Genomic DNA, 25,505 nt, shown 5'->3' with positions numbered 1-25,505 from the left:
GGCTCAGAATATTATCTATAGTCCTTGAGGAGGAACTAAAGGTCTTTGACTTTGTTTAATAGCTAAACTATTATTATTTTGTCTTGCTTGACTGTTTTCCTTTCTGAGTTTTCTCACCTCACTGATTAAATTTACTCTTTGGAGATCGGGGAAGGCCTAGGAGGCTAAAGTGTTTCTATAGACAAGAGGCAGGTGGAGAACATGATGGGATGAGGGGGTGTGGCTGTTCTGGGAAAGCCCCATAGGGTCCTGTTCGGTGACAGGTGGGGAGGCGGGGCAGGTCCAACAACTTGAAGGCTATGTTGTGTGATTTAAACTGTGACTGCTCAATGGTTTATTACAACCTAGTCTCAATGGATATACTGGGGAATTGGGGTCCCTCTGGGGAGATGTACGTGTACCACTGTGGTGAGAGGCATTTAGGACAGAGCATCGCATGCCCCTCTTAGGCTTCTGCAATGGGGCTGGGGGCAATGGTCAGATCCTTTCCACACACAGTATTTAATTTCAGAGTTCCACCACTCAGTTATATGCCCAGATCCTCGTTTACACAAATAAAAAGAGGGGTGTGTGTGTGTGTGTCCATCCTGTTTTGTGAGGGCTGAGGCTCTGCTGCGTCTTTGTCCTACTTCAGTACATGAAAACAAGTTACTCTTCCTTGGTGAGATATAATGATTTCATTTGCCTATTGGCCTGAGTAGCTTAAAAACAAACAAACAAACAAACAAAGACTCCCAACTGTACCCATGCATGGTGGAAAGAAGAGGGAAAGAAAGAATGCAGCATATTTTGAGTGTGTCCATACATTGGACCCTTTACCTACAATACTTGTTTTAATTATCACAACAACCTGGATGATAGGCCTTATTAATTCCACTTTATAGGTGAAGAAATTGAGACTCAGAGGTTAAGAAGCGTACATGAGGTCACACAACTAGAAAATAAATGGTGGAGTATTAAATTCAAGCTTAAGGCTGCCTCTGATGTCTGTACTCTTTCTACTGTAGAATTTAGTCCAGTGGACATGGAGCAAAGAGCGAACTGAGGAGAAAGAGTGAGTCAATAAGTATTTTCAGGGAAACGTACCACATGCCAAGGAAGGGAAGATAAAGAACCACAAGTGTAGGATACAGAATTAGTGTTCAACCCTGGAAGACTGAGCCCCCTCAAGCTTCTTACTGTCTGCTGGGTCAAGCAGCCATGTTGATTCCTGAGGCCCTGGGTCAATACCTGGTGTTTTCTGGGGCAAGAACCACCACTGTCCCCTCTTCTGCTTCCTTCCCTGTCCAGCTCTGGAGGACATAAATTACCTTCTACTCCCATGCTCTGAACTTAGGCCTCCATGTTTGCTGAGTCTGGTGACAGCTTCCAGAATCCTGGAATTTGCAGAGGTGCTTAGATTGCCTTGTCAGAGAAATTGCATTTGCAAGTTATCCAAGATGAGCAATCATATATGCTCTCTGGTTGTGAGAAAGATGTATTCTATATGCTTCCTCAGTAGCTTCTGGGAGCCCAATCATGAACCTGTTTCCTGAAGGCCTCCCAACACCCTCCTTTCTAAATTGCTCTGTTCTGAGCAAACCACAAATTTGGAAGACTTCCCTCTGAAGGAGCAGTAAAGACAGAAAATGCTGAAGTTGGTTGAACATTTTCCTGGGAATGTTGAGGGACTATTAGGGACTGGGCACTAGGTGCTTCCCCTGAGCCATCATGATGATGTTCTGTCTGTACATACTGTCTAACGGATGCCTTCATGGGAATGTTCTGGGGTCTTGCAGTGAATGTCAGCCAGCCCAGACTACTTGCAATGGAAGATGCATTTCAACTGTAGAAATGTCTCCACTTGTTCTCAAACTTTAGCATGTTTCAGCGTCACCCGCAGGGTTTGTCAGCACACAGATGTCTGGACCTCATGCCCACAGTGTCCAGTTCAGAGGTCTGGGGTAGGGCCTGAAGTTTCGCATTTCTAACAAGTACCCAGAGATGCTGAAGTTGCTGCTTTGGGGACCACACTTTAAGAACCACTAGTTTATACCTTCTTTATCCCCCCCTTTCCTGGAGGTTACTTGGCTAGGTGGCCCTTGATCTATATGCACAGGTGTAGATATGCAACAGGATCCCAAATGTGGAATTCCTCTCCTTCCCTCCTCATATAGGGTTAAAAACAGTGAATAAGTGGGAAAAGATCCATGTTGGAATACTGTGAAAGCAATAGATTAGTTCTTTTTTTTAATTAGTTTCTGCTTTATAACAAAGTGAATCAGTCATACATATACATCTGTTCCCACATCCCTTCCCTCATGCATCTCCCTCCCTCCCACCCTCCCCATCCCACCCCTCCAGGCGGTCACAAAGCACCGAGCTGATAGATTAGTTCTTTTATTGAGCAGAAAATGTTAATTGTATATAATTTCCCTGTTTTCTATGGTTACCATCACACATGCAGTGCCTGTTGTGATAGGCATGATGTTGGCCATCATAATTGTTTTGTTGTTGTTACCATGTCATAATTAAGATTTGTCAAAGTACTAAGATCTTTCAAAGTACTTTTCAAGTACTCAAAAGCATTCTTCAAAGATTCTTGGTGAACTATTTACTTTCCTCTTAGAAACCTCAGGAAAATGAGACAATACAACTTAGGAAATTATTCTAGTGAGCAAAAACTTGACATGTTTTAGAATTATATCCCTCAGGAATCCAACTTGTCATCTCGAACTTATTTTGTGAGCATTACAGCCAGTTCATCAGACCCTTAGAAAACCTATCAACATCACTATTCCAAAGATGGACAAATTTAATTCTAAAGCTCTATGTAGTGGGGAAAGAAGGTTGAATCCTGTTTGAATAGATGAACAAAATTGCATTGTAGAATTATGCTCTCCATTAGGGCTGTCAGAACTAATCAGAATAAAAACATCTACATTTTACATTTTGGTTTCTAGACCAGAATTCCTTCCATTTGACATACTGAACTATTTAGCATCTTCTGATTTTTTTCCCCTCCTCTTATCCCCAGAATTTCCTTTATCAGTCTCCTTTCTTTAAGCCTTGTTTCACCACTGTTTTTGTTTCTGTTATTGCCTTTTGGCTTAAACAACAAAAATATTTTTTTCTCACAGTTCTAGAGGCTAAAAGTCTGAGATTAAGGTGTTGGCAGGATTGGTTTCTTCAGAGGCCTCTCTCCTTGGTTTGTAGATGGCTGTCTTCTCCTTTGTCTTCTGTCGATTTCCCTCCATGTGTGTCTGTGTCCTAATCTCTTCTTGCTGTAAGTACACCAGTCATAATGGGTTAGGGTCCTGCCTAATGACATCATTTTACTTTCATTACCTGTTTAAAGACTCTTCCTCCAAATACATCACATTCTGAGGTACTGGGGGGTTAAGACTTCAAAATACAAATTTGGGGGGAACACAATTTAGCCCATAACAAGCATAGCAAAGATACTAGCAGGGTATGTATCTTTGCAGTGTGAAAGGTTGAATTTTGTTGTTGTTGTAGTGGTGGTCGTTTATTTAATGTGTTCTTAATAATCCACCCTAAATTCAGGTCTTGATGACTCTTTTTTTAACTTAAATATAGTTGACATACAATAATACGTAAATTTCAGGTGTACTATATGATGCTTTGACTTTTGCATACATTATGAAATGATCATCACACTCTAGTAACCATCTGTCCCCATAATAAGTTATTTCAATATTATTGATTATATTCCTTATGTTGTATATTACATCCACATGACGTATTTATTATACATCAGGAGGTTTGTACCTCTTCATCCCCTTCACCTATTTTCCCCCCTACCCCACAGCTCTACCTTCTGGCAAACACCAGAATTTGTTCTATCTATGTGTCTCTTTTCATTTTGTTTTGTCTGTTTGTTTTGTTTTTACATTCCACATGTAAGTGAGATCATGTGGTATTTGTCTTTCTTTGTCTGACTTATTTCACTTATATATCAATCCATGTTGTCCTAGGTGGCAAGATTTTATTTTTTATGGCTGAGTAGTATTCCATTTTGTGTGTGTGTGTGTACACGCACACACCACGTCTTCTTTATCCATTCATCTATCAATGGACACTTACATTGCTTCCATATCTTCTGTTATAAATAATGTTGCAGTGAATATTGAGGTGCATATATATCTTTGAATTGGTATTTGTTTTCTTCAGTAAATACCCAAGAGTGAAATTGCTGGATCATATGGCAGTTCTATTTTTAATTCTTGGAGGAACCTCCATACAGTTTTCCATAATGACTACCCCAATTTAAATTCCCACCAACAGGGCACAGGGGTTCCCTTTTCTCCACATCCTGGCCAAGATTTGTTATTGGTTGTCTTTTTTGAAGATAGCCATTCTGACAGCTGTGAGGTGATAACTCATTGTGGTTTTGATTTGCATTTCCCTGATAATTATTGATGCTGAGCATCTTTCCACATTGCTGTTTGCCATCTGTATGTCTTCTTTGGAAAAAATTCTATTTGGGTCCTCTGCCCATTTTTTAATCAGGTTGTATGTTTTTTGATGTTGACTTGTATGAGTTCTTTGTATATTTTGTATATTAATCCCTTATCAAATATATTGTTTGAAAATAGATTCTCCCATTCAGTAGGCAGCCTTTTCATTTTGTTGATATTTTACTTCACTGTGCAAAAGCTTTTTGGTTTGATATATTCCCATTTGTTTATTTTTGCTTTTCTTTCTGTTGCCTGAAGAGACAGATCAAAAAAATATATATATATATATAGCTAAAACCAATGTCAAAGAGTGTATCTACAGCCTATGTTTTCTTCAAGAAGTTTTATAGTTTCAGGTCTTACATTTAAATCTTTAATCCATTTTCAGTTTATTTTTGTATATGGTGTGAAAAAGTAGTCCAGTTTTTCCAACACCTTTTATTGAAAAGGCTGTCTAGTCCCCATTGTATATTCTTGCCACCTTTGTCATAGATTAGTTGACCATATAAGTATGGGTTTATTTCTGGACTCTCTATCCTCTTACATAGAACTGTGTCTGTTTTTGTGCCAGTACCATACTGTTTTGATTACCATAGCCTTGTAGTATAGTTGGAAATCAGGGCATGTGACACCTCCACCTTTCTTCTTTCTCAGGATTGTTTTGCCTATTCAAGGTCTTTTGTGTTTCCATACAAATTTAAGAATTATTTGTTCTAGTTCTGTGAAAAATGTCATTGGTATTTTGATAGGGATTGCACTGAATCTGTAGTTTCCTTGGGTAGTATAGTCATTTTAACTATATTAATTCTTCCAACCCATGAGCACAGTGTATCTTTCTAGTTGTTTGTGTTATCTTCAGTTGCTTTCTTCAGTGTCTTATAGTTTTCCAAGTACAAGTCTTTTACCTCCTTGGTTAGATTTATTCCTTGGTATTTTATTCTTTTTGATATAGTTGTAAATTGGATTGTTCCTTAATTTCTCTTCCTACTAGTTCATTTTTAGTTACAGAAATGCAACAGATTTCTGTATATTTATTTTATATCCTGCAACTTTATCAAATTCATTGATGAGCTCTAGTAGTTTTTTGGTGGCATCTTTAGGATTCTCTATGTATAGTATCATGTCATCTGCAAACAGTGACAGTTTTACTTCTTCCTTTCCAATATGGATTCCTCTTATTTTCTTGTCTGATTGTTGTGGCTAGGACTTCCAATACTATGTTGAATAAAAGTGACAAGAGTGGGCATCCTTGTCTTATTCCTGATCTTAGGGGAAATGGTTACAGCTTTTTACTGTTGAGTATGATGTTTGCTATAGGTTTGTCATATACGGCCTTTATTATGTTGAGGTATGTTCCCTGTACCCACTTTGTTGACAGTTTTTATTATAAATGGGTGTTGAACTTTGTGAAAAGCTTTTTCTGCATCTATTGATGTGATCATGATTATTTTTATTCAGTTTGTTAATGTGGTGTATCACACTGATTGATTTTGAATCAAAAACAATCCTTTTATCCCTGGGATAAATCCCACTTGATCATGGTGTATGATCATTTTAATGTATCATTAGATTTTTTTAAAAAATATTTTTTGGGAATTTTTGCATCTATGTTGATCAGTGATATTAGTCTGTAATTTTCTTTCTTTTTTTAAATTTAACTTCTTTATTGGAGTATAATTGCTTTACAATGGTGTGTCAGTTTCTGCTGTATAACAAAGTGAATCAGCTATATGTATACATATATCCCCATATCCCCTCCCTCTTGCATCTCCCTCCCGCCCTCCCTATCCCACCCCTCTAGGTGGTCACAAAGCACCGAGCTGATCTCCCTGTCTACGCAGCTGCTTCCCACTAGCTATCTATTTTACATTTGGTAGTGTATATATGTCCGTGCCACTCTCTCACATCGTCCCAGCTTACGCTTCTCCCTCCACGTCTCCTCAAGTCCATTCTCTACGTCTGCATTTTTATTCCTGTCCTGCCCCTAGGTTCTTTAGAACCATTTTTTTAAGTTCCATATATATATATGTTAACATACAGTATTTATTTTTCTCTTTCTGACTTACTTCACTCTGTATGACAGACTCTAGGTCCATCCACCTCACTACAAATAACTCAATTTCATTTCTTTTTATGGCTGAGTAATATTCCATTGTATATATGTGCCACCTCTTCTTTATCCATTCATCTGTCGATGGACACTTAGGTTGCTTCCATATCCTGGCTATTGTAAAGAGAGCTGCAAGGAACATTGTGGTACATGACTCTTTTTGAATTATGGTTTTCTCAGGGTATATGCCCAGTAGTGGGATTGCTGGGTAGTATGATAGTTCTATTTGTAGTTTTTTAAGGAACCTCCATACTGTTCTCCATAGTGGCTGTATCAATTTACATTCCCACCAACAGTGCAAGAGGGTTCCCTTTTCTGCACTTCCTCTCAAGCATTTACTGTTTGTAGTTTTTTTTTTTTTTTTTTTTTTCAGTATGCGGGCTTCTCACTGTTGTGGCCTCTCCCATTGTGGAGCACAGGCTCTGGACGCATAGGCTCAGCAGCCATTGTTCACAGGCCTAGCCACTCCATGGCATGTGGGATCTTCCCAGACCGCGGCACGAACCCATGTCCCCTGCATCAGCAGGTGGACTCTCAACCACTGCGCCACTAGGGAAGCCCATGTTTGTAGATTTTTTGTTGATGGCCATTCTGAGTAGTGTGAGGTGATACCTCATTGTAGTTTTGATTTGCATTTCTCAGAGGTCTCTTAACCTGTCCTCATTTTTAAAAATTCTTTCCTTATTCTGTTCAGCTTGGGTGATTTCCACTCCTCTTCCAGTTCACTGATATGTTCCTCTGTATAATCTAATCTACTGTTGATTCTTTCTAATGTACTTTATATCTCAGTTATTGTAGTCTTTACCTCTGTCTGGTCCTTCTTTATATTTTCTAACTCTGTTGAAATTCTCACCTTATTCATTTATTCTTCTCCTGAGTTTGTTGAGCATTTTTATGATCTTTACCTTGAACTCTTTATGAGGTAGATTGCTTACCTCCACTTCATTTAGTTCTTTTTCTGAGATTTTGTTTTGTTCCTTAATTTGGAACATATTCCTCTGACTCCTCATTTTGCCTAATTCTCTGTGTTTATTTCTATGTATTAGGTAGGTTGGTTACGTTTCCCAATCTTACAGAAGTGGCCTTATGTACAATATGTCCAGTGGGGCAATAGCACACTCACCTCTGGTCACTAGAGCTGTGTGCTCTAGGGGTGCCCCCTATGTGGGCTGCATGGGCCCTTCTATTGTGGTGGGATTGACTACTGTAGGAGCTCTGGTAGGTGGGCTTTTTCCTGATATGGTTGATTCCTAGGCCCTGCCTCATCTGGTGGCTGCTGGCATGCTGATGGGAAGGGCCAGCTCATAACATGGCTAGCTGCATGGCCTGGTGATCTTGGTGCTATTGTTGGCCCACTGGTGGGTGGGGCAATGTTCCAGTGCAGGTGGCAGTGGGCCCTGTGGGGTCCGGGTCTGGAGCTCACCTGCTGATGGAAGGGCTGAGTCCTGGGGCTTATTTCACCTTTGTCATTTGAAATGACAGAGCGGTCATTGTAAGGAACCTGGCACAAATGTTCCAGATTCCAATAGACATATTCTTAGTAACAGTGTACACAGCAAAAATAATAGTAAAAGCATTTAAAGAAAATATAATTCTATTGAGTTTTTCTGTCTTTTCTTGAGTTCTTTATTTAAAAATTAATTATAGCTGTTTTGGCAATCTAAATTCTTTATTCTAGCATACTTTGATGAAAAACATCTAAATACACATGATTGTGAATTCAGACAGACACTAGGAACATGTTTTGGTGATTATACGAAGCTACCTAGATTTGGAGTTAATATAGCTGGTCCTAACTGTTGCTACCAACTTTGTGATGTACTGCAATAAGGTATGCCTTATCTCAAGTAATGCTGAACCAGTGATTACCAAACTGATTTTTTAATCCCCACGTGAAATATTCAGTAATCATGAATATTTGTTCAGTAATCATAGGAATTTCTGCTCTAAAGATAGGTTATATTTTATACTATATACATGTATATCTTTGTAACTTAATAATATGACATAGAAAAAATAATGCTTGTTCCAGACTTACCTGAAACATTCATTTTTTAATTTCCAAACTGAAAAAGGAACACTCTTACTAAATAATTAGGGGGGAATGGGTTGACATACAGGGTGTGGAACTAGAGATGAACTGTCAAGTATTTTTTCTAAATAAAGTAAACATTTATTCAGCATCTACTGAATATTCACATCTGCCACGAGCTGTGTCAGGCACTGAAGACACAGTGAAAAAAGACACGTCCCTACCCTTTATCTCTGAAAATGACACCATGTGATTTTTACCTGACTTTGTCCCTGTTGTGGACCAGTGTTCCAGGTCATGTGGAGGCGGAATTCAGAAGAGAGGAGTGACTTGTCCAGGAGGCCTGTGTGACTGGATGATAAGGCCCACATCCATTGAACCCTGCAATGGGCACCCTTGCTGTCACTGGGCCACTGGGAACTGGGACCTGGTAAGAGTCAGTTATAATCTCTTTCATTTATTTTTTAAAAATAGCATTTGTTTCCTTTTGATTTTAAAAGTCATATATAATCCCTGTAAATGTTAAATGTATACACTGATTTAAAGTGTGTTTCTATATATTTCAGTTCTGTATTTTACTTTTCTTTTCTCTAATACCTCTAAGTCTGCTAAAACTTGACCCATGGCTGACATGGTGGTCAGTGTTAACTGTCCTGAGTTCAGAAGATAAAAAGATCAAATACTTTCAAAAGAGAAAAGATCAAATACCGAAAACTAGCCCAAAGGCACAAAGCCTAAGGAAAAGTGATTTGGGGTCCTAACATCTTGGATCCTCTGGCTTTTTGCAGAGCAAATAGGAGTTGCATGTGCCCTGAAGCTTGAGGCTTAGCATGATTTAGTGAATTTCAGGTCTCTTGTCAACCTGCAGATTATCAGTTTGCTAGATGGCCAGAATGTTTGATGGAAGGACAAAAGAAATATTTAAATTGTAAATGAGAGAAAGATTTATGATTCTTACAAAGTTTATTGTAGAAATAAGACTATCAGTGACACTGAAAATAAAAAAAATTCTTCCACACACAGATTCTTCCATTACTCTGACTTATTGTATTCTAGGTTCTCTAGAAAATAAAGCTGAGGCAAAATCTAATACTTTATAAGGAAATACAATGTCAGGGAATCAGGAGTGATAGAAAAGAGGAAGGAGGCAGGGAAGGAGGAGAATCAAGTATGAGGTGGTGCATTACCAGGCTGACCATTTTTCCTAACTGACCACTGCTTGGTGTCAAGAGCAACTGATTGCTCTGGAAAGAAGGTCTTTTTTGGCATCTCCTGCTGTGAAGCACAGGTTCCGGACGTGCAGGCTCAACGGCCATGGCCCACGGGCCCAGCCGCTCCACGGCACGCGGGATCCTCCCGGACCGGGGCACAAACCCGTGTCCCCTGCATTGGCAGGCGGACTCCCAACCACTGCACCACCAGGGAAGCCCGAAAGAAGGTCTTTTAAAAGCTGGTTGAACTACTGTCTCTTGGAGCAGTTTGTCCAGAGGCAGGAAGAGAGGAGATTATCTACCGGCTCCTATCTCCCAGGATTGTGTAAAAAGTCTCCCCTTAGATGGGTAGCATCCCCCGTTGTCCTGGGGTTATTTATGTGTGGGCAGGTCCCACTGTGTCTCACATCTCATTGGCAACAAGAAAATCCATTGTCAGGGTAAAAGACACACAGCAAGGGCATGCATGAGGTGCAGGCCAATGAGCTTCCATGAAGCTGGTTGCCACCTCAGCTGGGGCCCATCAAAGGCCAACATCTGGGAGACAGGTGAGCCAAGAGGATCTGACACACTAACCTCTCAACTATTAATATTTTTTAAAGTAACTTGTTCCTGTGTAAGTATATTTTGATGGTTATAATTATAACAGACGCTAATGCAGTATTTTACCAAACATAATGTCCCAAGATATTTTTAGGTTGCTATGTTCTTAGCAATTGTCATTGTTATAGTTGTGTAGTTTTACCTGCATAGCCATGATCAATTTGGATGCTGGCAGGTACTTTTTTTTTAAATTTATTTTTGGCTGTGTTGGGTCTTCGTTGCTGCATGTGGGCTTTCTCTAGTTGCGGCTAGCAGGGGCTACTCTTCATTGTGGTGCGCGGGCTTCTCATTGCGGTGGCTTCTCTTGTTGTGGAGCACAGGCTCTAGGTGCGCAGGCTTCAGTAGTTGTGGGACGTAGGCTCAGCAGTTGTGGTTCATGGGCTCTAGAACAGAGGCTCAGTAGTTGTGGCGCATGGGCTTAGTTGCTCCGCGGCATGTGAGATCTTCCCGGACCAGGGCTCGAACCCCTGTCCCCTGCATTAGCAGGCAGATTCTTAACCACTGCACCACCAGGAAAGTCCCGTGACATGTACTCTTAAAAAAGGCTCCTGCTGGTGCATCCAACTCAAGGTTGTATTGGTCTCTTCCCAAATCCAGGAAGAACAAGATGACTCGTTATTGCTAAAGGAACATTGTACATTAATCAGTTAGCCTGCAACAAGTAAAAATTACATATTTTACTATTTTTATAGCTTAAAAATGCCTAGTAGACAATGAAGAATGACATCAATCATTCCCTTAGACAGAACCCGTAGTATTTTCTATGAATCCCCTATATTAATTGGCATCTAATGCTGATTCATGATGAATTGCCAAGGGAGATTCTGGTGTCTGGGCAAGCTTCTGGTTATACATTCTACTAAGCTGTCTGCCAGGTCCAGGACCAGTTTTCACCCTACCCCCATGGGTCATGTGAACAACAGAAAACAATGTCATACAGTTGTATTATTTTTCATATGAAGAAAATTTAATTTATAGTTAGGCATCTTACAATATCTCCCTTGGAAATATACTTTATTTCCTATTTATTGGAGGTTCAGTTATTTCTAAAACCAATTTTCCTCATCCATCTTTGATTTCACAACCTGAAAAAATTGTCCTCAACAGATAAAGATGTGTTTCAGGATTAGGCTTTTCATAAATACCCTGGAGCCCTGTGTAACAATTATAAGCATCACTAATCAATCAAATGTGACCATCAGAAAAGAAAATTTGATATACTTTGAACTGTCATGAGAATGCTGTAACTTTGGGCCCATTCAGGGGAGAAAAATCCTATAGATTAAAAACTACAGATAAACATTTTTAAGTGTCACTGTCAACTCCCCGAGGCTCTAGTACCTTATCGTTCATTGCAAAGGAAATTTGGATAATGCAGTTCTCTTTCTGGCAAGAATGATGATGATATCCCAGTAAATATGACAGTAATAATGATGTGTGAAACATAAGCTCTCAGGGTACACAATGAGAAGAGGAAATTGTCAAAAACATTCCCATTTTCCTGTAAGAATACAGGCTGCTCCTCATTTTGACATTTAGGTAAGGTCAGTGTTAGGTAACACTGAGGTTGTAACTTGTGAAGTTTTCTGTAGTTGTTCTTTAGCCAGATTTCCAGTGCATTTCTTTGGTTATAATCATCTGTATGAAGTTAGAATAGGAAGTATTAAAATCAGTGAGAAATTTAAAATCCATAGACTATCTGACCCAGTAATTCTACCTTTAATAATTTAACCCACAGATATACCACCAGATGTAATCCTAGATGACTATAAAGAATGTTCATTGCCACCTTGCTATAATAGCAATTCCTGAAAATAATCTAAATGTCCATTGATGGAGGAACTGGATAATTTATTAATTTATTATAGTACTGCCCTTTTAAGAATGAGGTAGACCTGTATTTCTGAGATGTAAAAGTTTCCAACAGCAGAAGTACAGAATTTCCTTAGAGGGAGGTAGAAGTAGCAGTCTCTTGGAGGTGGAGATGAGTTAAAGTTTCCTTGGAAGAGCCATGTACTACTAATTCATCAGTTGTGCATATCAAAAAATAGGGGACAATGGAGGTGGCTCCACCTACCAAGCCAGCCTTTAGGATTGTCCTTGACCTCCTTACCCATTATTAAGAGAAAAGGAGAAGTTACCAGAGTTCAAGTAAGACATATGGATGGATCGAATATATACATTTGCCTCTGTTCCCCAAACTCCATTAAACAGCCAGAAGAAGGAAAAAAAAAAAACAGCTAAAAGTGGCACAAACCCACGAAGACAGAGAAGAGGACAGGAGACAACAGCAAAGTGATGGGGTCAGTACACTTTTGGAAGATAGAAGTAGATAGCCAGCTGTGTCCTGGGTTTAAGAGGTGGCTTTACTTTCGAATGTAAAACTGACTGTGCCTTAGCATCACCCTGGGGCAGCTGGTGGTGTCCAGCAGAATGAATGTCTGCTCCAGATTTAGATGCCTATTTGGGCTTTTATTTGGTTTGGGGTATTCCTGTCTTCTGCTCTGCAAGTTGGGGGAGCAAAGCTAGTGTCCCAGGAGACTTGTGCCACGGCTTGTTTGCAGTTTACACAAGCTTGTTCACATTAAAGCTCCAAGCAGAATCTGATTGGCAAACTCCAGCTGCAGCATATGGAACTTCTAGATGTTCACTACCTTGAATGAGTGTCAGTGCCACTGAACCATGGGGGAGAGGAGTCGAGGGGCGGAGCCATGCTCTCCCTCTTCCTGGGAGAGTGATGGTCTAAGCCAAGGGCCGGTGAGCTTGGGGCCTTCCTCTCCTCACTCCTGCAGGAAGGGGGCAGTTAGGACCCCTCTTAAGCAGTCTTCTCTTTCTAACCGCTAAATTGGTTTCCTTTTTCATCCAAAAGTTGAAACTCCCCCAAATGTGCTGTAGAAGCCAAATCTGAATTCTGAGATTTTGAAATATCTTAAACCACGAGAGAAAGTCTAGTTCCGTCCCACCTCTGATCAGCAGGCCATCTGTCCATTCTTCTCCTCTGAGTCAGACAGCTCTAGCAAGCAAGGTTACTTGGCTAGTTCCTAATGCACTGATGGGAGCCATCCCATTAAGGACGACTTCTACTCAAAACATGACCCTCTGGACATCAGATGCCTCATTTAGCAGGAAAAGGCATTGATTGGATATATTTATGTGACTGCGGGCTTTTGTGGTTGTAGAGTCCTTGACCATAATGTTATATGTAATGGGAACTATCTTATAAACCTGAAAAAATAAAGTTTTTATTTTCTAAAAAAAAAAGGTATATACCCAAACTTACAATTGACTTCGTAGCATGTCAGAGAAAGCTATAGCAGAGATTTCCAGGTACATCTGAAGGCAGAGGTGAGGGTAAGGGAAAATGGGAGTTGGTTGAAAGTTTGTAAGAGAAGCAGTTGGATCTTTAGAAATTTTCCTACATCCCAACCATAGCCTGGAGGTCTTCTCTCTGATACCTTGGAATCAGGCATAGTTGATCAGGGCAAAAGGATTAATTGTCTCACCAGTGATTAAGTGATGACGATACACACAGTAAATAGTGTGATATCCCCCTCCCCAACTGAGCTCCACAAAGGCAGGGGACCAGCTTAGCCTCAAGAGGAAAAAAACTACATAAGAGACCTCTTCCTTCTCACCTTATATAAAGCCATGTCTCAACAACTGACACACATGGAACATCCAGTCAGCTCACTGGTGCCTCATCTTAAATATACATAGATAGCGTAGGATTTCTGGACATTTGAGAAAACCTATCACACCAAGAACAAAATAACAAAATGAACAGAACAAAAGGAACTCCAAGGAATAGAGACCATGAAAGAAATGAAAGAACTCCTCATAAAATATATATAATTAGTCTCTTTAGAGAAATAAGAGACTATATCCATGAGCTAGCTTCTTATTAAAGGTATATAAAAAGCATATAAGGAGAATATAAGGAGAATTTAGAAATTTTTAGAATAGCAAAAGTGAAAATTCAAACATAAGATTGTGAAAATAATGTGAAGAAATCTCTCAAGAAAATCAGCACAAAGACAAACTGAGATAAAAGGTAAGGCAATTAGAGGATCAGGCCAGCAGGCACAACATCAAAATAATAAGATTTCAGAAAAGGAGGATGGATGGGATTGACATGTATACACTGATGTGTATAAAATTGATGACTAATAAGCTGCTGTATAAAAAAATAAACTAAAATTAAAAATTAAAAAAAAACGAATAAAAAAGGGAGGATGGAGATGGAATAGAAGTGAGGAAATTATCAAAGAAAACCATAATTCAAAAAGAGTCATGTACCAAAATGTTCATTGCAGCTCTATTTACAATAGCCCGAAGATGGAAACAACCTAAGTGTCCATCATCAGATGAATGGATAAAGAAGATGTGGCACATATATACAATGGAATATTACTCAGCCAGAAAAAGAAATGAAATTGAGCTATTTGTAATGAGGTGGATGGACCTAGAGTCTGTCATACAGAGTGAAGTAAGTCAGAAAGAGAAAGACAAATACCGTATACTAACACATATATATGGAATTTAAGGGAAAAAATGTCATGAAGAACCTAGGGGTAAGACAGGAATAAAGACACAGATCTACTAGAGGATGGACTTGAGGATATGGGGAGGGGGAAGGGAAAGCTGTGACAAAGCGAGAGAGAGGCATGGACATATATACCCTACCAAACGTAAGGTAGGTAGCTAGTGGGAAGCAGCCGCATAGCACAGGGAGATCAGCTCGGTGCTTTGTGACCGCCTGGAGGGGTGGGATAGGGAGGGTGGGAGGGAGGGAGATGCAAGAGGGAAGAGATTTGGGAACATATGTATATGTATAACTGATTCACTTTGTTATAAAGCAGAAACTAACACAACATTGTAAAGCAATTATACTCCGATAAAAAAAAAGAATTAATACAAGAAAAATTTTCCAAAACTGAAGGACATGTGCCCCCATGTTCTTCATTAAATGCTATGAAAAAAGGAAAAAAAAGTCAGAGGAGAGGAATATCTGATTCTACAACACCCGAAAACAAATCTTATTTTACATGGTTGTTCCAAGAATTTAACTCAAGGATATTGCCTATGTACTTACAGTGCCTGACATATATTAATAGTAAGTGCAAGAAAATTATTAAAGGACTTCCCTGGTGACACAGTGGTTAAGAATCTGCCTGCCAATGCAGGGGGCGTGGGTTTGAGCCCTAGTCTGGGAAAAGCCCACATACCACAGAGCAACTAAGCCTGTGCACCACAACTACTGAGCCTGCACTCTACAGCCCATGAGCCACAGATACTGAGCCCATGCACCACAACTACTGAAGCCCTCATGCCTAGAGCCCATGCTCTACAACAAGAGAAGCCACCGCAATGAGAAGCCCACGCACCGCAGCAAAGAGTAGCCCCTGCTCACCGCAACTAGAGAAAGCCCGTGTGCAGCAAAGACCTGATGCAGCCAAAACTAACTAAATAAATTTATTTTTTTAAAAAGAAAATTATTCAATTGAGATGCTTGCATTAGTTTGTACCAGTTTTAAATAATCAAATGGTTTCTTCATTTGATCTATGTTGGTTGAGTGATAGCAAGCAGTGAGTCCAGTCTTCATGTGTCTATTTTATAGCTTCTCACAGAGAGTCTTTACTGATCATCTGCTGAGCCCTGGGAATCAACTTTTCCAAACAGACCAGTTTAAGCTGAAGAGAAGCATCCAGGACTGAAAGAGGATAGTGCAGAGTTCAGTGTAGGGTGTGATCAATTCAGTTGCTCAGCAATCTTAGCTTAGAGCTAAGCCCCAACTAAGCCCCATCCCTATTTGGGGTGCTCAGTTCTGCACAAAGATCCCTTATTTTTATTGGATACAAAGAAGTGGAACTGAACATTAAGAGAGTTACCTTGTCTCTAAACCCCCAAACTCACAGCATTACCACAATTAACAAAACCCAAATCAGTAACCATGCTTCCTGCTTAATCCTCTAATTTAATACAACACAGATTCATGCATCTTCTCCATCACAAGTTATTTAAATTAGCTAATAAATGCACGGGCAGTGACCTCTCTGCTTATTTTTGTGCTTGGTTTGGAATTAGCTCTTCCATCTTTTTTTGTTTGTTTGTTTTGTTTTTAATTTAATTTTTATTTTATATTGGAGTATAATTGATTTACAATGTTGTGTTAGTTCCAGGTGTCCAGCAAAGTGATTCAGTTATACATACACATATATCCATTCTTTTTCAGATTCTTTTCCCATATAGGTTATTACAGAATATTGAGTACAGTTCCCTGTGGGTCCTTGTTGACTATCTATTTTATATATAGAAGTGTGTATATGTTACTCCCAAGCTCCTAACATCCCTCCCCCCAACCTTTCCCCTTTGGTAACCATAAGTTTGTTTTCAAAGTCTGTGAGTCTGTTTCTGTTTCATAAATAAGTTCATTTGTATCACTTTTTTAGATTCTACATGTGATACCATGATATTTGTCTTTCTCTGTCTGACTTACCTCACTTAGTATGATAATCTCTAGGTCCATCCATGTGGCATTATTTCGTTCTTTTTCATGGCTTAGTAATATTCCATTGTATATATGTACCACATCTTTTTTTTTTTAACCTTTTCTTTTTAAATTGGGGCATAGTTGTTTTACAATGTTGTGTTAGTTTCTACTGTACAGTGAAGTGGAGTTCCCTTTGCTATACAACAAGTTCTCATCAGTTATCTGTTTTATACATATTAGTGTATATATGTCAATCCCAATCTCCCAGTTGTCCCCACCTGCCCTTTCCCCACTTGGTGTCGATATGTTTACTCTCTACATCTGTGTCTCTATTTCTGCCTTGCAAACCAGTTTGTACCATCTTTCTAGATTCCACATATATGCATTAATATTTATTTTTCTCTTTCTGGCTTCACTGTGTATGACAATCTCTCGGTCCAACCATGTATCTACAAACGACCCAATTTCGTTCCTTTTTATAGCTGAGTAATATTCCATCGTATATATGTACCACATCTTCTTTATCCATTCGTCTGTTGATGGACATTTAGGTTGCTTCCATGACCTGGCTATTGTAAATAGTGCTGCAGTGAACACTGGGGTTCATGTGTCTGTTTGAATTATGGTTTTCTCAGGGTATATGGCCAATAGTGGGATTGCTGGGTCATATGGTAGTTCTATTTTTAGTTTTTTAAGGAACCTCCATACTGTTCTCCATAGTGGCTGTATCAATTTACATTCCCACCAATAGTGCAAGAGGGTCCCCTTTTCTCCACACCCTCTCCAGCATTTATTGTTTATAGATCTTTTGATCATGGCCATTCTGACTGGTGTGAGGTGATTCCTCACTGCAGTTTTGATTTGCATTTCTCTAATAATTAGTGATGTTGAGCATCTTTTCATGTGTTTTTTGGGCCATCTGTATGTCTTTGTTGAAGAAATGTCTATTTAGATCTTTGACCCATTTTTTGATTAAGGTTGTTTGTTGTTTTGATATTGAGCTGCATGAGCTGTTTGTATATTTTGGAGGTTAATCCCTTGTCAGTTACATTGTTTGCAAACTATTTTCTCCCATTCTGTGTGTTGTCTTTTGTTTTGTGTATGGTTTCCTTTGCTGTGCAAAAGCTTTTAAGTTTGATTAGGTACCATTTGTTTGTTTTTGTCTTTATCTTCATTACTCTAGGAGGTAGATACAAAAAGATATTGCAGGGACTTATGTCAAAGTGTGTTCTGCCTATGTTTTCCTCTAAGAGTTTTATAGTGTCCAGTCTTACATCTAAGTCTTCAATCTATTTTGAGTTTTTGTGCAAGGTGTTATGGAGTATTCTAATTTCATTCTTTTATATGTAGCTGTCCAGTTTCCCCAGCACCACTTATTGAAGAGGCTATCTTTTCTCCATTGTATATTCTTGCCTGTAACAGACTTGTTTAACAGAGGAAGAAAAAGAGAGGTTGAATGAGATCCAGGACAATGTGTAGTGAGTGAAAAAGCCCAAGTCTCCTGAATTCTGGTCCAGTACCTCCAGTACCTTTTATCATATTATGGCTTGATTAATGTCACTTGTTCTTCCCTCTGTCCTCTGTGGCACACTTTTATTTACTCAGGATCAGTTGAATAGTTATGTTCTTACTTTTCTTTTGTCCATATTCATGGAAAATTTGATATGAATTCACTGAATAAAATTACCTTTAGGTTTAATCAGAGTAATCTCTGACTTTATAAAACAGACATAAGGTTACATGCTGATTGCCTTGCTCTAGGCTTTATGAAGAGTAGAGTAAAATAAAGTAATGGATGTTCAGAAGAATTTGATGTTTCTCCTCTTATCCTACATTGGAGTTTTATGGAAAACAGGGTTTGGTAACAGTATTCTGAGTTTCAGTGGTGTCCAGTGTGGGTATTTTTTTAAGCCTAGTAATCTTGTTGACCAATAATATTTCAAATGGCAAATGGGATATTTAGGACTTGGATATTTTTCCAGAATTTACCATGCAGCAGTCTTTTTCAGCCAATCAATGGGTATTTACTGAATGGTCAGGCTGCGTTAAGCACTCACCTACTTACCGTGCAGAACAAAGAAAGAGGAACTGGTTTCTGCCCTCTGGGAGATTTTGATTACATAAGACAGATGAGGCAAAAAGTAGTAAAACATGAAATAGAATGTAAACCATAGGAGTATATGTGGGTCACTATAGCCAAAAGGTGGAAGCAACCCAATGTCCATCAACAGATGAAAGGATAAAGAAAATGTGGTATCTACATACAATGGAATATTATCCCACTTTAAAGAGGAAATTCTGACACATGCTAGAACATGGAGGAAACCTGGAGACATGATGCTAATTGAAAGAAGCAAGTCACAAAAGGACAAATATTGTATGATTCTACTTATATGAGGTACCTCCAATAGTCAAATAGACAAAAAATAGAATGGTGGTTGCCAGGGACTGGGGCAGGGTAGGTTGGAGGTACAGAGTTTCAGTTTGGAGAGATGAAAAACTCCTAGAGATGGATGGTGGTAATGATTACAGAACAATGTGAATGTATTTAAGGCACTGAACGGTATAGTGAAAAAATGCTTAAAATAGTAAATTTTATGTTTTATATATTTTATCACAATAAAAATTTTTTTAAGAGTGTATGCATATATAATAAATTCAGGCACATTTTCTTACATCCCCAGGATGGTTTCCCAGGCCAGAGAATCTCCCTTCTGCTTCCAGGCAGCCACATCATGACATTACATGAATCTTGTCTGTTAGGTGGCTTGAGGCCACACATGGTGCAGCTAGGTCCATTCTGAATTCCCTCTCCATTCCACCTTGCTTTTCCTCTCCCTCTTCCCTTTTGATCCTCTCTCAGCTTTCCTTGTAGCTCTATCCCCTCTCCTCACATCTGACTCCCAGCCCCAAATCAAAACCAGTTCAGAGAAATGATTGCTGAGGCACCAGAGTCCAGATATGAAATTTTTTTCTATTTTGCTTGCAGTTCAACCTCTGTCCACATTCTTCAGAGAACCCAATTGTAAATTAAGCCTAATTCAGTTCACACAATCTATAATATAAACTCTTGCTAAATTCACATCTCCAAATTATTAGTGCCTTTATTCTATGACTCCTTCAAAAAGGCTTGTGATAATTGAGGCTTGCCCCTATCTGACAACCATGGGGTTAAAGCAGTTATGCTGGGGTTCTCCTGGTGATCCTGGGGGAGAATGCTGACTCTCTCCCTGTGCCCCTCTCTTCCAGTGCACTGCATCCTGTGGAGGTGGCTTTCAGAAGAGGACTGTCCATTGTGTTGCCTCAGAGAACAATAAAACTGAAGACCAGGACCGATGCCTGTGTGATCACGAACCCAGACCCCCAGAATTCCAAAAATGCAACCAGCAGGCCTGCAGGAAGAATGCTGGTAGGTGAATGGCTTTGCTCAAGGGCACAGAGCTTTTCATAAATAAGTTGTCCTGCATGACTTGATTTGTGGGTAGTTTTAATCCCCTTTTACAGAGCTAAGAATCTTAATGCTGAAGAGGCCAGCCAGCTCCCCTGGGAGCCATCTGTCTGATTCCGTGAAGTTCGACATTAATTCCTTGAGGGATTATCTCATCCATTTTCCTATCTCAAAGCACGTTTACACTGACTTCATCCCACACAAATGAGAATCACTTCCATTTTTTCAAAGATTTCTGAGAAATGCTCTAGCCTTTCTCAGGAACCCAGTCAAGTACTGAATGGACCTTTCTATCAACCTTGCACTGCTGTCTGAGGTCAGGTTCCATAGAAACAGACCCTGAGGTGCAAACTTGTGCGCAAGGGATTCATTCAGGAAGTGCTCCCAGGGAAGATAGCTAAGGGAGATGGAAACAAGACAGAAAAGGGAGGAAGCACAGCTGGGCTGCCATCTCAGGCACATTCCTAGCTTCAGCCTGCTCCCACAGTGAAGCTCCAGGGTGAAAGTTATATCTCAGAGTTGTCTGCTCTTGAGGCCAATGAGCTGAGCGTTCACATACACACACCTTTCAGCCACTGGCCAACAGCTATCCAGGGAAAGTGGATTTGTAGGTATTTAAGGCTCTCTACCAGTGGTAGTCTTTTTCCAAAGATCCTTAAGGATGAGAGGTAGTGAAACCTGCTGTTTATTAATCCGCTCCTACCTCCTTCCAAGCATTGAGGGCTGACATTCGACAGAGACTGCTGTCAGAGTTAATACCCTGAGAATAGTTTCCCTGAGATTGTTTATTTACAAATCATGTATTTATTTAACAGATATTTGCTGAGCACTTACTTTGTGTTAAACATAATGTCAAACAAGGAACAAAATCACCAACCAGTGAGATACCAATCAGGGCAGTAAGGGTGTTATGACAACACTTGGGAAGGGCATCATATGTACACTGGGGAGAGGAGGGAAGGCCTCCAGAGGAAGTGATGGATGAGTAGAGAGGTCAGGGGAGAGGTTCCAGGAGCGGCTTTCAGTGTCTGCAGTAAGCAGGAAGAAGATGATGTCATGGCATATAAGTCTAAATGCAGTACACTGTTCAAGGGGAGTTAGGGAACAGCAGGGCTAGAGGGGTAAGCTGCAGCTAGAGGATAAAGAGCCTCATGAAGCAACGCTGATGAGTTTGGACTTTATCCCTAGGACAGAAGGGAGCCATTGAAGTATTCCAAACAGGGGAGTGATGATAAGAAAGTCATGCAGCCTGCACTGTGGAAGATAGAGAAAGGAACCAGTTCGGAGACTACAGCTGTACCCCAAGCAGGAGGTGTACGTGGCATGAACTAAGGCAGCAGAAGCACAGATAGAGAGAAGTGAGTGGATTCAAGAGCTGCTTAAAAGAGACACCTGACAGGACTTTGTGCCATGGAAAGAGGAGGGAGAACAAAGCCCAGATTTCCGACTTGGGCAGCTGAGTAGATGAGGCTACCATTCTGTGAGAGACGAAGCCCAGGAGTGGTTTTGGGAATGGGGAAAGGTAATGCATTCTGTTTGGGACATGTTTGTTGAGGAGTAGATAAATCATTTAGGTAGGAGTGGTCTGTGATTGGTTTTTACACAGGTGCAGAGGTCAGGAGAGGGCTGGAAATCCTGAACACAGTGCACTGAGGGGAAAATGCTTCAGGTCTAATGATCACATGCAACTTCTTTCTGACCAACTTGCATTTGAGGCTGGCTATCATTGACCTTACTTGAACCTCCAAACAGAGCTACCTAGGGCTCATTTTCAGAGGTATTATTAAGTTTTAGCCTTCCAGACTCTTGCTACTCAGTGTGGTCCCTGCACTAGCTGCATTGGCGTCACCTGGGAGCTTGTTAGAAATGCAGCATCTCAGGCCTCACCCCAGACCTACTGAATCTGCATTTAAACAAGATTCCCAGGTGATTTGGATGCACGTTAAAGTTTGAGAAGCACCCTGTTCTATTTTTTTACATTTTATTGAAGTATAGTTGATTTACAATGCTGCATTAATGTATGCTGTACAGCAGTGATTCAGTTATACATTTACATATTATTTTTCATATTCTTTACCATCATGGTTTATCCCAGGATATTGAATATATTTCCCTGTGCTATGCAGTAGGACCTTGTTGTTTATCCATTCTATATATACTAGTTTGTGTCTGCTAATCCCAAACTCCCAATCCTTCCCTCCCCATCCCCCATCCCCCGTGGCAACCACAAGTCTGTTCTCTGTGTCTTTGAATCTGTATCTGTTTCATAGATAGGTTCATTGGTGTCATATTTTAGAATCCACATATAAGTGATATATGCTATTTGTCTTTCTCTTTCTGAATTACTTCACTTAGTGTGATAATCTATAGGTACCTCATTGTAGTTTTGATTTGTATTTCTCTAATAATTAGCAGTGATGATCATCTTTTCATGAGAAGCACCCTGTTCTAGACCAAGGGGTCAATTTGGGACATTTCCTTTCATGTCATCTCATCACATTCTTTGGTACCATGTTTCTAAAATGCTGAGAGTATAGAATCCTTCTAAGTTGTGGTGGCTTTTTTATAATTGAGGAAGAAACGCAGTCTTGGTTGACCATGCCTAGTGTTATTGTTTTTTGTCTTTGGCTGTACCACACAGCATGTGGGATCTTAGTTCCCTAACCAGGGATGGAACCCGTGTCCCCTGCAGTGGAATTGTGGAGTCTTAACAACTGGACCACCAGGGAAGTCTCTATTGGTTATTTTTAAATTATATGTACATTGCACTGCCCAGCAATAAGACATTTGAAGACAATTTTCAATCACCAAAATTGGGTTAAATGCATATCTGGTATTTTTTACATTGAAATCTCACACTGAAGAGATAATGACTAATGGTTAGCTGACAATGGATGTAAATAAAAATGAATTCCACTCACCAAAAATTATCAGGGCAACAAAAGGTAATTACAAGTTTCTCTCGAAGGCAGAGTCATGCTTACTCATATAGAAACAATAGGAAAGAGCAGCTGCAAGAAATTTCTTTTTTTTTTGATTTTTTTAAACATCTTTATTGGAATATAATTGCTTTACAATGGTGTGTTAGTTTCTGCTTTATAACAAAGTGAATCAGCTATACATATACATATATTCCCGTATCTCTGACCTCTTGCATCTCCCTCCCATCCTCCCTATCCCACCCATCTAGGTGATCACAAAGCTGATATCCCTGTGCTATGAGGCTGCTTCCCACTACCTATCTCTTTTACATTTGGTAGTGTATATATGTCCATGCCACTCTCTTCATCCCAGCTTACCTTTCCCAGTTGTTTATCAAGAATTATAATTAGATGATACAGCCACTATGGAGAACAGGATGGAGGTTCCTTAAAAAACTAAAAACAGAACTACCATACGACCCAGCAATCCCACTACTGGGCATATACCCTGAGAAAACCATAATTCAAAAAGAGTCATGTATCACAATGTTCACTGCAGCACTATTTACAATAGCCAGGATATGGAAGCAACCTAAGTGTCCAACGACAGATGAATGGATAAAGAAGATGTGGCACATATATGCAATGGAATATTACTCAGCCATAAAAAGAAACAAAATTGAGTTATTTGTAGTGAGGTGGATGGACCTAGAGTCTGTCATACAGAGTGAAGTAAGTCAGAAAGAGAAAAATAAATACCATCTGCTAACACATATATATGGAATCTAAAAAAAATGGTTCTGAAGGGGCAGGACAAGAATAAAGATGCAGACGTAGAGAATGAAATTAAGAAATTTCTTGATTTAAAAAAAGCCAACCACCCACCCTGACCCCTGTACCCTCTAAAATGCTTTGAAAATAAGCCACTCAATGCCCAGATTCTTCTCAGCCAGCCAGCCATCACAGTAAACATGCCCCCATGCCCATCCTGTAAAATCAGGTATGAATTCAGGTAAGGTTTGTTTTCCTCCAGGCCATTTTATTTTCTTTAGGTGCCATCTAAATTGTTAATGACTTAAAATATAAATCAGAACTACTATTTCCATAGTGGGAGCTATAGAACTCTTTCCAAGCATATGGGTTAAAAAAACATCAAAATATACAAACAGCTCTTGAAGCTCAATATCAATAAAACAAAAAACCCAATCAAAAAATGGGTGGAAGATCTAAATAGACATTTCTCCAAAGAAGACATACAGGTGGCCAACAAACATATGAAAGGATGGTCAACATCACTAATTATTAGAGAAATGCAAATCAAAACTACATTGAGGTATTATTACCTCGCACCAGTCAGAATGACCAACATCAAAAAAATCTACAAACAATAAATGCTGGAGAGGGTGTGGAAAAAAGGGAACCCTCCTGACCTGTTGGTGGGATTATAAATTGATACAGCCACTATGGAGAACAGTATGGAGGTTCCTTAAAAAACTAAAAATAGAACTACCATATGACCCAGCAATCCCACTACTGGGCATATACCCTGAGAAAACCATAATTCAAAAAGAATCATGTACCACAATTTTCATTGCAGCACTGTTTACATTAGCCAGGACATGGAAGCCTCCTAAGTGTCCATCAACAGATGAATGGATAAAGAAGATGTAACACATATATACAATGGAATATTACTCAGTCATAAAAAGGAATGAAACTGAATTATTTGTAATGAGGTAGATGGACTTAGAGTCTGTCATACCGAGTGTAGCAAGTCAGAAAGAGGAAAACAAATACTGTATGCTAACACACATATATGGAATCTAAAAAAGTGGTACTGATGAACCTAGTGGCAGGTCAGGAATAAAGACGCAGATGTAGAGAACAGACTTGAGGACACAGCAGGGTAGGGGAAGCTGGGACGAAGTGAGAGAGTAGCACTGACATATATACACTACCAAATGTAAAATGGATGGCTAGTGAGAAGCTGCTGCATAGCACAGGGAGATCAGCTCAGTGCTTTATGATGACCTAGAGGGGTGGGATAGGGAGGGTGGGAGGGAGGGAGATGCAAGAGGGAAGAGATATGGGGATATATGTATACATATAGCTGATTCACTTTGTTGTACAGCAGAAACTAACACAACATTGTAAAGCAATTATACTCCAATAAAGATATTAAAAGACAAAGAAAAACAAAAGGGCAACATGCACCCCAATGTTCACTGA

General features: G+C 39.6%; 1 protein-coding gene across 1 annotated transcript in view; it reads left to right on the top strand.

Moving 5' to 3' along the window:
* The window catches only part of ADAMTS12 (ADAM metallopeptidase with thrombospondin type 1 motif 12), a 392,328-nt gene that overhangs the window by 339,286 nt on the left and 27,537 nt on the right, over positions 1–25,505 (top strand). Inside the window, 2 exon segments of the mRNA XM_081230390.1 lie at positions 8,889–9,032; positions 20,157–20,316. Of these exon segments, the coding sequence (XP_081086516.1) occupies positions 8,889–9,032; positions 20,157–20,316 (304 nt within the window).

This window comes from Mesoplodon bidens (genome assembly GCF_964165515.1).
Source record: "Mesoplodon bidens genome assembly, chromosome: 4".
NCBI lineage: Eukaryota > Metazoa > Chordata > Mammalia > Artiodactyla > Ziphiidae > Mesoplodon > Mesoplodon bidens.
The sequence above is the reverse complement of the archived record's forward strand: the minus strand, read 5'-3'. Positions and strand labels throughout refer to the sequence as shown.